This window comes from Zonotrichia albicollis, chromosome 7 (genome assembly GCF_047830755.1).
Source record: "Zonotrichia albicollis isolate bZonAlb1 chromosome 7, bZonAlb1.hap1, whole genome shotgun sequence".
NCBI lineage: Eukaryota > Metazoa > Chordata > Aves > Passeriformes > Passerellidae > Zonotrichia > Zonotrichia albicollis.
Window position 1 is genome coordinate 17,960,933 of NC_133825.1, and position 15,836 is coordinate 17,976,768.

Consider the following 15,836-nt stretch of genomic DNA (forward strand, 5'->3'; position numbering starts at 1 on the left):
TCACAAGGGGCAGTCACTTTCTCAGCAGTCTCAAAATAGAGGTTGTTTTTCTTTTTTTTTTTTTTTGAATCAAAAGAGATGCCATCTCTCTGAATTATCTGCAATAAACATCCTGGTGCTGGAAGAAAGCACACTTCAGCTTTCCTAGCTCCAGGTTCTCATCTCCACCAGCTCCTTGAGAACCTCCTCCTGCTTTTCCAAGCCTTCTCCTGCACTGCATCAAGAGCCTGTCTCTGCAAAGAACGTGCTTTAAAACCCAGGGGACTCTGCAATATTGTCTGCAATAGGACAAGGACTCCTTTCATCACCCATCCTCCCTCAGGTTCAGCTCCTCTTGGATTGCAGCATCTCCTGGGCAGCTGGAGTGTCCCAAACCCCGTGAGGCAAGAGCCAGGCTTATTGTGGCACTGCCCAAGGGACAAACACCAGCCAGACCAAACCCTGGGGACTCCCTGAGCACCTGCAGGAGCAGCTGAAACCACCTCAGTTATAGATGCTCTTCCCCCCACCATCCTTCCTCTTGGTGCTCCATTTTTGGAGGAGCCAGGAACTGCTGTGCCCCAAAACCATGAAAACCAAAGCTGCAGGATAATCCTGGCCCACAAGTCTGTGATAACCCAAACTCCTCCAACCTCTGGGCCCCATGGTTGCCATCAGTGCCCCTCATCCCACGCGCCAGGTGATTTCTTGCAGAGCTGGAAGGAAGCCTCCCCACCTCTCCCTGCTGACCCAGGCGTGGGATGCTCCTCTGCTGCTTCCCCTTCCATCTCAAACATCATTAGCAAAGGATCATTTCCTTCAGATTAAGGTCACCTGCCAACGAGTGCCTCTTGCCATGCCCTGAGAGTGGCCTTCAGCGCTTCCCTCATCTTGCCTAAGGTTTTTCCAGCCTTTTCCTCAATCCTTCATTAATTTCCAGGTGCCCCATCTCTGCTCATACACCGTGGTCCCCCAAGCAGCAGAGCAAAGCCTGTTTCCCATGGATCTGCTGCTCCAAATCCTCCCTCCCACATGGCATTTGTGTTCCCCAATAGTAGGTGGCAAGTGTTATGCTGTTGATGTTTTGGGGTTGGTTTTTTTTTTAAGTGGGATATTAATAGATCCCTCTCACTGGCCAACCAGGCTAGATAAAAACTTTATTGCTAATTTCCTAATCAGACAGGCACTTAATTACGAGACATCTTCTTCTGAGTCAGAGGGAGAGGGATGCAGACATGCAAACAGCACGGCAGATAAGGGGAAAAAAAAGTCTGGGGTTTTTTTTAGGAAATGAAGCTAAAAAAAGAAACTTCCCCCCCCTTCCCAAACAAACAAGCAACAAAAAATAATCCAGCAAGGCCCAAGATAAATCTATGGGGATTTTTGGCGTTTTAGGCACAGGAGCTCCCCTTGGGGCAGGGGACAAGGTGGTGCAGAGGGGCTGGATCCCACGGGGGTCACGGCAGAGCCTCCCTCCCCCTGTGTCCCACATACAGCACAGTCCCCACGGGCTGTGAGCAGATGGTTTCCAAGCTGACAGGTTGCAAACAGCTCTGTGGAGCCGGCTGGGGAATCAGATATTGTCTCCATGCCTTTAGTCTGGGGAACAAAAGAGATCTCCCAGCTCAAAAAGTTTACTGAGAGACCTCGGTGCTTCTCCTGCTTCTGGGTTTCTTTTTCAAAGCAATTTCACCCAGCTCAGATTGCTCAGGTCTGATTCCTGTACGACTCTACGAGCTGCCTGCACATAACTTTTTCCACTTTGACTTTCCTCTCTGTAGCTGGAAAGAGACCACAAGGACAGCCTTGGTGCAGGGCACATCACCCTTGCTTTTCCAGCGAGCTGCAGGCACTCCCTTTCTGGCAGAAATTTCTTCCTTCGACTTCCCATCAAACTTGTGCACGTCATGAACTCAGGACAACCCAGACAAGCTTCTTCCCAGCATTATTTAGAGGAACCCCAAGGCCTGGAAACAGCCCTGGAGACCCCAGTGCTAAACACACAGGACAGCAGAGTGCCAGGACTAGGACCCAAATAATCTTTTAGGGAGGGTTTATTTTATAAAACCATCCTTGAGCAGGCCATGCTGGACCCCCCCCCCCACACCTACAGGGATGCAAAGCCCAGCCAAGCTGCAGGATTCCGGCTCCTTTGGCTTCCCTGCTGGTTTTAGCTCTGCAACTCGACCCTGGGCGGAACATATGGTTTGAATTCTCCCCCCTAAACTTTCCACAGGCTCCTTCCCCCGCCTCCCCGTGGCACACAAACCCCAGCCCTTGTTCTCTGTGAGCAGGGAATGGTGCTGGCAGCCCTTGCCATCCATCCCTCGCTGAGGGAAGGGGAGAGGCTGCACTAAAACCCCTCGGCCGAGACTGCTAAGTGGGCTTTGCTGTTCCGTGCAGGGGTCATTAACAGCCCGGCTGGAGCATCCCCTTCCTCCCAGCCAGGCCATAAATACTGAGGAAAACACAGCCAGTGGAGAGGGAAAGGCAGGGGGGAGCAGCACAGCAAGAACTCACTCTGCATGGGGACATTTTCCTTCCCCAGCCAGCCTGGGACCACTGGGGTCCTGTTGGTTTTCCCAGCTTTTACAGAGATGGGGCAGCTGAGAGGTGTTTTAAAAGATTTTATTTAAGATTTTATTTTATCACACCACTATTACTTCTAACACCACTGTTACTTCTAACACCAATCACCTATATTTTTACCCCACATCATACTACTACAAAACATCTTTCACAATTTTAATTCTCTAAAATATCTGTTTGTCCTGGTTTAGTATTCAGTTTAATATTTTAGCTTAGTATTTAGTTTCATATTTTTACAAAGCCATTTTTAAACCTTATTAAAACTTATTTCTTATTCAATCCCTCGCTCAACATCATCTCTATTCCATAACCTTCCTAAGTCAACACACTTTATCTCAATGCTTACATACAAATGTACAAGACTGTGTAAGCTTTCTATCAAATTTTAAAAATTCTTTACAAATCCATTTCTCACAGGGCCCCACATCCAACCTCAACCCTCTGCACGAGCCAGAAACAGCATCCTTTAGGATGCAGGAATGGTGAACAGGTCCAGCAGCACTCAGAGGGGGTAAGCAGCAGCTTCACCTCCTCTTTTCCCCTTCCTGCATGCAAAAAAATCATCTTTTATTTTCCTCTTAGGCAGTTTTCATCTAATTTTCTGCTCCATCCAGCAGCCAGGCTTTCCCCCCTCAAAATGACTGTGGTAGCCTAAGCTGGTCTTTGCTGAGCCAGAAGCCTGATCCAGCAGGAAGCAGCAAGTGGGATTCTTATGGAGCATTACCCTGCCTCTCCAAAAAGCCAGGCATCACCTTCTCCCAGCCCACGGGGCTGGGTGGAGTTAAAAACCCACCCAAAGGGTCCTTGTAGCCCCTTCTTGCTCCCAGTGTCCTCAAAGCACCGCGCTGGAGAGGAGCCCTGGGAGGGCTGTGGGACGGACAAACGGACGGATGGATGGATGGATGCCCCTGGCCAAAACAGCGGCGGCTGTGATGGAAACCAGAAGCCTTGTGGTCTGTGAGCCTGACAGCCTTCCCAAGGCATGCAGAGCATTGCTGGCACGCCTGCATGTCCCAGGCAAAAAAACAACCCCAAATCCTCTGAATTGGCGAATTTCAGCAGCACAGGACCAGCAAGCCCAACAGCTCCTTGGAGCTGAGCACAGCACGGATTCCTCTGAGCAGGTATTAAAAAACCACACTTGAAAAAGGCAGAAAAGCCATCTATTTTTGACCTGCTCTGTGTTTGGGACCGGTGTGACTCAAAGTTTTAGCTGAAGAGAGCTGAACCTGTGGCTTCCCCTGCTCCCTATCCCAGAGGATCCCTCCCCGTCGGCTGAGACCCCATCGGCAAAGCCGGCGTGTGGGTTTTTCCATCCCCGCCAGGACCAGCCCCAACACGCCCCACACTCCCGGGGTTTTGCTATAAACTACAAAGGAACCTGCCCAATTCGCCCCAGTTTGCATAACCAGTTTATCCCAAGCATTTGTTTTAAAAGCTCAGCTCTGGTTAGTCACTGCTCAGCCCAAGCAAAACCCAACCCTCTTCTCGGCTTTTGGATCTTGCTTTTCCAGCTTTGGGCACAGCCAGCATTTTTATCTTGGTGTATAAATTTCAGAAATATGAAATAAGTGCCTTGATGCCTTGTTTTATATGTACACACACATATATATCATATGTATTTTATGTATATTGGGGTATCCAAAGGATCCACAAGCCAGGATAGGGATTAGCCACGAGGCTCTAAGTCCTTAAATCCAAACCGAGTCATTCACCAGTAGCAAACCATAAAGCAGAGACACACATGGAAAAAAAAAAAGAAAAGAGGGAATGAAAAGGGGGAGGAAAAGAGTTTTATAGCCCTTGGCAGCCCACACCCCACTCCATCACACTCAGGATCCCAGTCACCCGAGCAGCTCCCCAGCCAAATCCCCTCTCCTGTAACAAATCCCATTAGCGCCGACGCCGGAGCACGGAAGGAGGCGCTTGCAAGGCTCTGGCTGCAGAAAAGCAGCCAAAATGATGTGCAGGGGAATCAGACATCCTGCAGGAAAACCTGCTTCCACAACTGAGTCAGCACCTCCTCCTAAAGACAGGGGAGGATGGCAGCAACTGCAGGCCTGGGGGACGTGCTTGGATGGAGCTGGCAGGGGAGCCCCAAGTGCCACCTCCTCTTGCTTTTTCCAGCCCAGAGTGGCCCCAGGAATGACAATGTGCGCCCACCACGTCACCAAATGCCCCAAAACACAGACTGAGAGGAGAGCCCAGGGAGCAGGGTAGGAACGCTACAGCCCCAGCCAGGAGCTGGGAGCTCTAGGAACAGCTTAATCCCACCTAATTCAGATTTCCAGCAATGCTTGACCCACTCTGTGAAGATGCCCCCCAGACAGCAGAAGAGACAGGACATTTAAGCTTCTCCAAGATAAGCTGGCAGAGAAAACCCTTCCATGAACCCCTTCTCCAGCTCAGCGACCCAGACCGCTGATTACTTCTAATTGCTGTGTAATTGGACTCTGGGAGCCGTGCTTTCATTTTAAGCCTGTCTCTACATTTCACATCTGTCAAAGGGGGAAAGAAAAACCTTCAAAAGTAATATTCCAGTGCAGGAACACCGTAGCACCCTCCAGCAACTGCCAAACCAGCCGCGGCAGCGGGGAGGCAAAGGCTGCACCCCTTGTTTGGGATAAACAGGGGTGGAGGGAGGCGCTGGGATCCCACACCTGGACAGCGGCCACCCCAAAAGCAGCAGCGGCCCCGGGGCAGAGAGCACGGCCACATTGCAGGATCCTCCCTGAGACCAGCACTAATTACTGCCCTGGCTTGCAGGGCCCTGCAAAGCCCTCAGAGATGCCCCTCCAGGTGAGGGCGGGGACGCTTGTTCGGCTCCACGGACGAAACGAAAAGCAGGCGGCAGACCGCAGGTTTTTTTTTCCTCTCTCTCTCTTTCTTTTTTTTTTTTTTTTTTTTTTTGGTTGTTTTAAATAGCAACCACGTTCTGGCTTCTGGAAAACACCCTCCCTTCTGTTCTGCAAGCCAACCCAAACAGATGGAGCCAATAAGGCAGCCGGGTGATGGCGTGGGATGGGGACGGCCCATGGGGGAGAGCAGCCCCTGCTCACAGACCCCAAAAGGGGCAACCAGACACCCTGAAGAAGGGAGGGAAGCACAGCCCATCAACTCAGTGGAAGAACTTTTGCTTCATCCATCTCCACTAAACCCTCCAAAGCCCTGGTATGAATCATGAGAGTTAAAAAACACCTTCAGGATCACCAAGTCCAACCTTTGAGCGAACACCACCTTGTCAGCAATGGGATTATTCTCCATCCCAATTGCTCCAGGCCTCCAGCTAGCAGTCAGCAGGAATTACAGTTCCCAGACACCATGAGAGTCCATTGGAGGGTCAGTGAAACAAAGTCTTCACCTCATGCCCTCAGCCACTGCTGTGGATGCCCTCATGCGTGCCCTGAACCTCACAGCCTGGAGAGCTCTGAGGACACTGCTGCATCCCAGGCGTGTCCCTCCTCCCAGGAATGTGTCCTGAGGAATTCCTGGGCTCTGCAACCTCCTGCCTAAGGAGAACTCCCACGCTGCACAGTGCAACACAACCCTTCTAATAGCCTCACACCTCTGCAAGCCACCCGGCAGGGAAGCCTGGATTTGGCGGGCAATGTCCCATCCCTCCATCCTGCATCCACCTCAGGAGGGGCAGGTACACCCAGGAGTACACCCAGCCCAAACTGCCCCGTTTTAGTGGCTAAATGGGACCTGTAGAGGCGTTTAAACGCTGTTCATGTGGCAAAGGGGGCGAACAGGGGTCACTTCCATGGCAGTGGCAGCTCCTGGGGAGGACAGGAGCCCCACAGAAGGAAAGACTCACAAAGCAACAGCAGGACAAAGTCTGGGTACACAGAACCTTGCTCTCACCTCCCATCACTGAAGAGCCACCACATCTCTCTCCATACAGCTCCAACAGGGAGGGATGCCTGGTGAGGAGCACCAGGGTGCCTTCCAGGAAGGAGCACTCCCCATCTCCCACCCACGTTTTACCTGCACAGCCTTTGGCTCAACACATCAAGGCGTGCTGCACCTCATCCCTAGCACAAGACAAAGCACCCAAAAATGATGTCACATGCAGCAACATCAGCTCCAAGAGCACTTCCCTACCTCCACAGAAGCTTTTTTCCACTCCCCACACCTCTTCCTAGCATTCTGTACCATCCTGTACCTGCAGGGATGCTCAGCTGATGCCCCCAGCATCATTCCCACAGAGCCCCCAAGCCCACCCATCTCGGATGTCCTGGGCTCTCCCTGCATTCAGGAGGGAGGCAGATGGATCTAATAGGCATTAAACATCCCAAAATGAGCTTTTCCACGCTCTTTCAAAGGGAAACAATCCCCCAGCTCTAGCACTGGGTGCAGGCTTGTGAAGGAGGGGAGCAAAGGTTATTCATGGGGTCTTGAAGCAAACCACACTGGCAGGACCCCCCGGAAGCAGGAGAGGTGCCGGGATGTGACTTTTGTGTCTGTCTCTGCCACAACAGGGCTGACAGCCTGTGCTCACAGCCCTGGGGATTCCAGCTGGGAAGGGGTCACTCGTGGTACAAACCAGCCCTTTTCCTCCTCCTCTGTTATTCCCAAAAGATGTGGGAATAATTTGGGGAGAGAAGCGAGGGAACCTGTGTTATAGTGTGTGTGTGTACACAGGTATCACAAAAACGCTCCCCAAATCCATAAGGTCTTCTTGCTTTCCTGAAGGGACTTGCTTCCCTGGAGAAAGGGACAGCCCAGACCTTGAATTCCAGGACAAAAGAGCTCTGCTCACTTGTATATTACTACTTTTCAGTTATAATATAAGTAGTGAGTGTCTCAACTCACCCCCTTCACCTCCCAGGGTATAAAAAACAACAACAAACAACACAACACACCAGCACTGCCTTGAACTTACACAGCAAGCAAGGCCAAACAGGAAAAATAGCTCAAAACCATTTGATTTTTAAATGCTGGGGGACTGTGTCTGCCACATTCACCTAGATCAAGCAGTGGGATGCAGCTCCTGATTTATATTTCACTTGGATAAACACAAGTGCCATGGTCACAGGCCAATATTGGGCCTCAGTGCCACTGCCATCCCCATGCTCATACCCCACATGGCTTCACAGCCATTCCTAAGGCTTGGGACCTGGTGATTCCTCCTCATTGCAGCAAGGAATTAGCTGAAAAGGGGATGTTTCACTAAACAAGTGGGAAATTGGCCATTAATCCCCAGCAGAAAGGGGCTGAAACATAAGAAGAGAGGACACTGAGGCCTCCAAGGATGCTCCAGCCAGGCAGGCAGGGGAAGGGGCCTGGCAAAGCCCATGGGAAGGTGGCAAGCAGAGCTCACACACCACACAAACACATTTTATCCCTCTCAGGCTATAGGACACCTTGCCTGTGCTGGGCATGGTCGTGACACGGGGCTTGCTTTGCTTTCATCCTTCTTCCCTTTCTCCACAGAGGAAGATTGGGCTGCCAGCAGAAACACAAACTTGTCACCACTGTCCCTTGACCAGGACACCCCCCCAGCCATCAGGAGTTCGGTTTAAAGCTTACAGCTCCAACACCCCCCCAGTTACACCAGTCAGGGAGGAGGCCCAGGTGTTCCCCACTAGCCCAGGTGTTTCACTACACGCCTGACCCAGCTACACCCCACCTGTGTGGGTCTGGGGGAGCCCTCTGGAACGGGGATCAGCCTCCCTAAGAGTGGGAGAAGCCAGCCCAGGCAGGAGGGAGCAGAGGAGACCCAGGCTGAGGCAGGGAGGGACTCGCAGGAGATTAAAGGCAGAGTGCAGGACACGCTGGAGCAAGCCCCGTGCTAAATAATTCCTGCTTCCCTTCCCTTTCCTCGTTTTCCAGCGTGGCTTCACCCAGCTTTTCCCAGCCTGGCTGCTGTTTGATCTCTGCCTTTCCCTCAGCAGAGGTGCTGAGCCCAATAAAAATTAAAAAAAATTTTAAAAAAGAGGTTGAGTCCCTTTAAAAAAAAAAAAAAAGCAAATAGGAGAGGGATGGAAAAAAAAAAATCCCCTAAAAATCCAAGCTCAGCAAACACGTGGTTGCTACCAGCCCAGCCCAGCGGTTTGGGATGGGGAACGGGCTCTGGAGGAGGAGGAGGAGGAGGAGGAGGAGGAGGAGACGGCAGCGGCAGCGGCAGCAGCTCTTCCCCTGGCTGAGGAGCAGGTCTGGGGCTGCCAGCCCAGCGCATTCCTGTGCCGTGAGTCAGCCCTCCGAAAAACCAGGAGGCTTCAAAAATGATTCCCGGTGCAGCAGCCTTGGGGATGCTTTGCTCTGAGGGCTGCCCCATCCGAGGGCAGAAATGCTTTATTTATTTGCCCCAGCTGGGACCCTGAGGAACAGCATCACCCTCTGTGCAGGGAGAACACAGCAAGCCCACACTCCAGAACTGAGATTTTTACTGAGTAAAAATGCAGCCAGGCCTGCAGGGATGGAGAGGGAGGATTCATGGAGGGTTCCTGAGGGGGTTCAGCCAGCCAGGCCTCCGGGCTGCCACCAACACAGGTCCTGGGCAGGGACCTCACCACCATGCCCAGCACAGGAAGGGTGTCCTGCAGCCTGAGAGGAATAAAATGTGTTTGTGTGGTGTGTGAGCTCTGCTTGCCACCTTCCCATGGGCTGTGCCAGGCCTCCTTCCTTTGCCTGCAAGGCTGGAGCATCCTTGGAGGCCTCGGTGTCTTCTCTCCTCATGTTTCAGCCCCTCTCTGCTGGGGACTGATGGCCAAATTCTTACTTGTTTAATGAATGTCTGGTGTGAAACCAGACATCAGAGCAGCTTTCTAGGCTTTTCTCTGGGCTTTCTTTGCCTCTCCCAAGCCAGAGCTGCTCATTCCCAGTCCCAGTGCAGGTCACAGGATTTGCTCCGGCCTAGTGCGAGGGCAGACATCACTCAGAAGCTGCTGGTTCACTGATTCTGGGACACCACAAAGGCTCTGCTTGTGGGAGATACAGCTCACACTACATTTCCTTAAGCTCTAGCAGAGCCAGGGAAGGATTGCCCAGGCTCCCTTCAGCCCAAGGTGAGGGATCACTCAGGCTCCCCTCAGCCCAGGGTGAATTCCCAGCCCCAGTGCAGGTCACACAGGATTTGCCCCAGCCTAGTTGAAGGGCGACATCACTCAGAAACTGCTGGTTCACCACAAAGGCTCTGTTTTTGGTGATACAGCTCACACAACCCTTCCTTAAGCTCTGGCAGAGCCAGGGAAGGATCACCCCGGCTCCCCTCAGCCCAAGGTGAATTCCCAGCCCCAGTGCAGGTCACACAGGATTTGCTCTGGCCTGTGTGAGGGCAGACATCACTCAGAAGCTGCTGGTTCGCCACAAAGGCTCTGTTTTTGGGAGATACAGCTCACACAATGCTTCATTAAGTTCTGGCAGAGCCAGGGAAGGATCACCCAGGCTCCCCTCAGCCCAGGGTGAACAGAAGGGAGTCACAGACTGGTTTGGGTTGGAGGGATCTTAAAGTTCATCTCATTTCAGCCCCACTGCCACAGACAGGGACACCTTGCTCTGGACAAGGACCCAATCCCACCTGGCCTTGAACACTTCCAGGAGGGATATCTTAAGGAGATTGATCCCTCCTGGAAGTGTTCAGCAGACCCAGATGCCCTGCACAGAGCCCAGCATCCCAAGGGCCAGGGCTGTGTCAGCTCGGTGCCACCGTGCTGTGACTCACAGGCAGGGGTGGCTTGCACAATACAACTGATTACAGCCAATTACAGCTTTGCACATTATGGAAAACCAAAATTGGAGCCAGCGGGCCTCCAACTGCCATGGAGGAGCTGATGGCAGCCACTGCAGGCTCAGGCATCCCTGCACCCCTGTTAATCCCTCCTTCCCATGGGTGGGATGGCAGGAATGGGGCAGAGGGAAGGGGCTGATGATTTATCTCCCCCCCAGCCCTCCCAGGAAATGTTTTCACTCACATTGGCATCGCTAAAGCTGGGAAGATACAAATGAATAGGAAACAGCAGGAACCTGTGGCTTTATGGGACCAACATCTGCTGTAATGAACTCCTCAGACTCCACACAGCCCCTCTGTCCTCACCTCACAGCATTCCTGGCCTGGCACTGGCCTGCCAGCCTGGCTTTGCCCAGCTCAGGACTCTTCCAAAACACCACAGGGCTGCCAGGATTATCCCAATGGGAGGGAGAAAGCCATGGGGATGCGACTGCTGGAAATGGAAGGGAAGCAGAGCGCCTTGCAGCCTTTGGCTCACTTAACTAACCCAAAATACAGATCTGGTTTTTATATATTTTTATATATATATAATATTCCTGTTGGACTAGGACAGGGATGGAAAGGGAATCAGCATCTACAGCACCCCAGGGACCCAGGGGAACCTACAGAGATGAAGGACACAGCTGAACCCTCCAAGCTCCTTACAGGGTCAGCTTTTGCTTTCTAAGCAGAGTAAATGCAAGCTGGATTTCCTCCCTGCCCCCTACAACTACCATTTCCAAGTGATTCTGCCCCCTCCAAAACAGTCTTTTTCCATTTCTCTCCTTTTTTGTTGCTGTTGTTCCAGTATTTCCCTCTGCTGCTATCACACACAGAGAGCACCGGCTTCTAAAGAAGAGAGAGAGGGCTCCACAACAAAGCAGCTGAAGGAGAAGGAGATAAAAAACCCCAAGCAGATCCTTCCACACACCCCTGTCCTCAAGCCTCCACCTCCAAAGGGCAGGATTTGATAGGCAACAGGTCCAGGAGCATTATTTTTTGCCCAGCCATCTGCTCAGGCTGGCAGCAGCAGGCAGGCAGCCTCCTGCCACCCATGTCCCCTTGCTGCTGGGGGACAGCAGTGCTGCTATCCCCCCTCCACCCCCTGCCCTGGGCGTTCTCCTGCTGCTGGCAGGGCAGAAGGATGGAAGGATGCTCCTCCAGCAGGATGACAGCTGTCCAAAAACACCTTTGTCAGTCGCGTCCCCACCTCCAGCATCACCCTCTGGGTTTCAGCTGCCCTCCCACAGCTTCTGTGCAGCCCCATGGGGAAAGACCCTCAAGCAAGCTCCAAATCCTCACCCCAAATTGTTTTCCTACCCAGAGGAGCAGGATGAAGCCTGCAGAGCAGCCTGGCAGGCAAAGCCCCAGGCTCAGGGACACGCTGGGAGCTGGGTTCCCTCACCTAGCAGCGCTCCTGGGGATGGATAAGTGGACCAGATGCTTTCTGGCTTTCAAACTCCCATCCAAAACCACACTTCTACCCCCACACTGCAAAACCCGACACAAACAACATGTGCATTCTTTGTTATTGAAAGAGAAAATTGTTTTCTGGGTGAAAACAATTCTGGGTGAAAACAATTGTGCCTCTCCCTAAAAGCCAGGCAAGGATGGGGAAGGGAGTGGATGATCATCCGGGCTGAGCACCCATCTCAGCTCCCTCCTCTGCACCATCACATGCCACCACTACACAACTCTCCTGGAGAAACACTAATTATAGCTCTCCAGCTAAAAACTTTATTATACACACACGTACATATGCCAGATTAGCAGCACGGTGCCTTGAGAGAGCTCCCCAGACTCAAACTGAGCCAGGTGGGTCAGGTTTAACTTGTTTTTTTCCTTCTCCATTCCCCTCCCTCCCTCTCTCCCTCCCTCCTGCCCAGTTTTATTTCAACCCCTGCATGAACTTGGCTCACACAGAGAACAGAGCCAGGCACGAGCACAGTGATATCCCCCCAGTTTCCCTCAGCATCCACGGGAAGCTTGGCTAAACCCTGACCAACAGCAGCCTGGTTAATCCAGCCCGGCTAATCCAGCCCGGCTAATCCAGGTTTCCCAAAGCCCCGGTGCTGTGCAGAGCCCCCGGGTCCCTCGCTGCCCATCCCCACGGCACCGCTGCCAGCTCTCAAACCTCTCCCTTGTCACCGAGGCAGAGAGTTCCTTCTGGCAGGAGGACGCTGCCGCAGCAAGGTCCGGGCCCCTGGAGAAGTCAATAGTGCCGTTCCTGTTCCCTATTTGCCGAAACACACTGGATCTTTGTGCGGCGGAGGCGGAAAAAATATTAATCTAATTAGACTCCCTCCCTGAAAAATTCCTCGTCACCTTAATTACGCTTCAGAAAAGAAGGCTTGGTTCATTTTCCTAGAAAATCAGCTCGTCAGGAGACGCTTTCAACTCCTTAACAAGAGCGATCTGTGCTTCGCGACGCGTCCTCAAACCCTCGCAGCCGGGAGCTGCGGGCAGCGACAGATCCCGAATTCCCGCCGGGATAACGACCTTGCCCAACACGCTCACGGGCTCTGCCAGCCTCCAAAAAAATCATCAAACTTTACAGGGCTGCCCTTCCGAGCTCTGCACTCGAGCACACCTTTTTACACGCGGAGAGTAAACGCGGGCGGCTGTGCTCTGCCACCGCCGGAGGATGACAAAGGACAAAGTGCTGGATGTCCAGGAGTTGAGGAGTGGATGTAGGGGGGGAAAATACGGAGGAAAGGCTGAGTTTGATGGCAGGAGTCCTAACGAGAGAGGGCAGCAGGAGAGACGTGCCTCTGTTTCTCGTCTGTGGCAGGGATTGCTAACGGAAGGGCTGGATTTAAGTGCATCTCAATCACAAGATTGGGCTGCGCACAGGAAACTTTGAACAGCCATAGGGAAAAGACCACTCGGCTGCCCGGCCATCAATCTCTCAGCTTATTAAAAAATGCAGATTTAATAATAATAATAATAATAATAATAATAATAATCAGTAAAAAAAGAAAACATAAAAAATCCAGGCTGAATAGTTACTTATTTGACCTGCCGGGGAAATCACAGCCGGCGCTACTGCAAAACAGGGCTGGGTTTGTTTTGCTTTTGCCAAGAAAAATAAACATATATATATATATATATATACACAGAGAGAGAGAGAAATATAAGGAAGCGGCACGGCGAGACGGGCAGGGAGCGGCGCTGGCAGCTCGCATCGCCCGGAGCATCTCCCCCGGGGCGGGGAGCGCTGCCAGCCCCGTATCCCCGCGAAACATCCCCGCAGAGCATCCCCCCGGAGCGGGGAGCGCTGCCAGCCCCGTATCCCCCCGGAGCATCCCCCCGGAGCGGGGAGCGCTGCCAGCAGCCCCGTATCCCCCGGAGCATCGGAGCGGGGAGCGCTGCCAGCCCCGCATCCCCCGCGGAGCATCCCCCGAGGAGCAGGGAGCGCTGCCACCCAGCGCATCATCCCCCCCGGACCGGAGCATCCCCCTGCCAGCATCATCCTCCCCGGGAGCATCCCCCCGCCACCTTTACATTAAAGAAATAAAAACACCAAGTCGGCGTCCTAAAGCCGGGCACCTCAACCGCAGCGAACTTTTTAGGGGGGATGCCGCCCACCCCAGAGCCCCCCAAAGTTGTGCCCCCCCTTACCTGCGGCGGCCAGCGCCCGGCGGAGCAGCAGCGCGGGAAGAAAGAAGGAGAGGAGGAGGAGGAGGGAGGGCGGCGGCATGGCGGCGGTGGCAGCGGGATCGGCGGCGGCACCGGGAGCGGAGCGCTGCCCGCCCGCCTCGCCACACTGCCGGGCTGCCCGGCGCCGGGCGGGGCGGGCCGGGGCGGGCCGGGGCGGGCCCGGGGCGGGCTCTGCCGGCAGCGGAGCCCCGGCTCAGCCGCGCCCCGCCCGGCCCAGCCCGGGATGCGCGGGGCCGGCGCAGGCATCCCGGGGGATGGATGGATGGATGGTGGATGGGTGGGTGGGAACCGCCGTGCAGAGGGGCCGGCGGGCACCAGGGGGAGCCGCGCTACGCCAGCGGAGCCGGGACCCCCCCGAGCCCCCCGCGGAAATTCTGTAAGGCGTGAGAGCAGCGTCCTGCCGCGCTCCTGGCACAGCGCCGGGAGCGGGCTGCGTTGGAAGGCACTGCCAGATTATCTCCTTCCTCCAAGCCCCGTCCAACCCGGCCCTGGGCACTTTCAGGGATGGGACAAGCTTCTCTGGGCAACCTGTGCCAGCGCCTTACCTCCCTCACACAGAACAATCCCTTTGTAATACCCCCATCTAACCCTGCCCTGTTTCACTTTGGAGCCATTCCCCTCTGTCCTATTACTACATGCTCTCCATACCCCTTCCAAAAGTCCCTTCTCATACCCCTCTTCTCACCCCCCGCCCCCCACCAAAAAATGGGCATTAAAATCCAGGCTGCAGGATGTACCTGCAGGAGCATAAAAATAACAGATGCAGACGCACACGAGTAATAAAAGATGAAATTCACACGCTGAGGGAGGTATCCTGCAACTGCTTCTTGATATGTGGCCTTTGGGGTTTAAGGGGGGCTAATAAAAAGGATGGAGAGTGACTTTTTACTGGGCCAGATAGTACAAGGACAGAGGAATGGTGTTCAGCTGAAAGAGGAGAGGTTTAGAGGAGTTATGAGAAGGAATTTTTTCCCTGTGAGGGTGGGCAGGCCCTGGCACAGGGTGCCCAGAGAAGCTGTGGCTGCCCCTGGATGTGTCCAAAGCCAGCTTGGACAGGACTTGGAGCAGCCTGGGATAGTGGAAGGAGTCCCTGCCCATGGCAGGGAGTTGCAACTGAAGGATTTTAAGGTCCCTTCCAACCCAAACCGTTCCATGATATGCCCAAATCTCCGTCCTTGTAAAGAATCGCAAACAACCTCCCAGCTTTGTCAGCTTTGGTGGGACTGCGATTTTCCAGCCACTGAGTCCCTCCTCAGAATGGGTTTAAACCCCACCCTGGCTCAGTGGAGGAAGGGAGGGAGGCCAAAAGGACTCAGCAATCCTTTTTTGGGGGGGGGAGAGAGACCCCCAAACTCAGCAAAGCCACATGCTCAGCAGAGTCTGCGCCATCAGAGTGCCAACCAGAGCTGCTCCACGGCCGCCTAGAAATGGTTAAAACATCCTGGGAACTGCTAACTAGTTTTAATTGCTGGCAGCTGCTCAGCTCCTCGGGCTAGGGCAGCAGGGGAAGGCGCCCTGGCAGTAATTACAGCCTGTGCCTCGCTGCCAGCCCGGTGCAGCCGCGGCCGCGGCTTTGGCGCCGGAGTTCCGCGGGCTCGGCGAGCTGCTCCAGCCACGGGCTGGATCCCAGGGCTCAGCCTGCCCCGAGCCTTCAGAGCTAGGGCAAACCCTGGCGGGATGCAGAGGCTGTTCAGCTGGGGTGCTACATGCAAGCTGCCACCCAAAAATGAAAACCCACCTTGCAGTGCAAATCCCACTAGGATGCAGAAGCTGTTCCATCAGGGTGTTGCATACAAGCTGCCACCCAAAAATGAAAACCCACCTTGCAGTGCAAACCCTGGCAGCATGCAGGGCTGTTTCATTGGGGACTTGCATGCAAGCTGCCACCCAAAAATTA

General features: G+C 53.8%; 1 protein-coding gene across 2 annotated transcripts in view; it reads right to left on the bottom strand.

Annotated features, from left to right (window-relative positions):
* Positions 1–14,109, bottom strand: part of UNC5B (unc-5 netrin receptor B) — a 59,291-nt gene extending 45,182 nt beyond the window's left edge. For both annotated transcript variants that reach the window (XM_074544472.1, XM_074544471.1), the window contains exon 1: positions 13,901–14,109. In XM_074544472.1, the coding sequence (XP_074400573.1) occupies positions 13,901–13,979 (79 nt within the window). In that variant the 5' untranslated portion in view covers positions 13,980–14,109. The remainder of the gene's footprint in view (positions 1–13,900) is intronic.
* Positions 14,110–15,836: the final 1,727 nt, after the last annotated feature.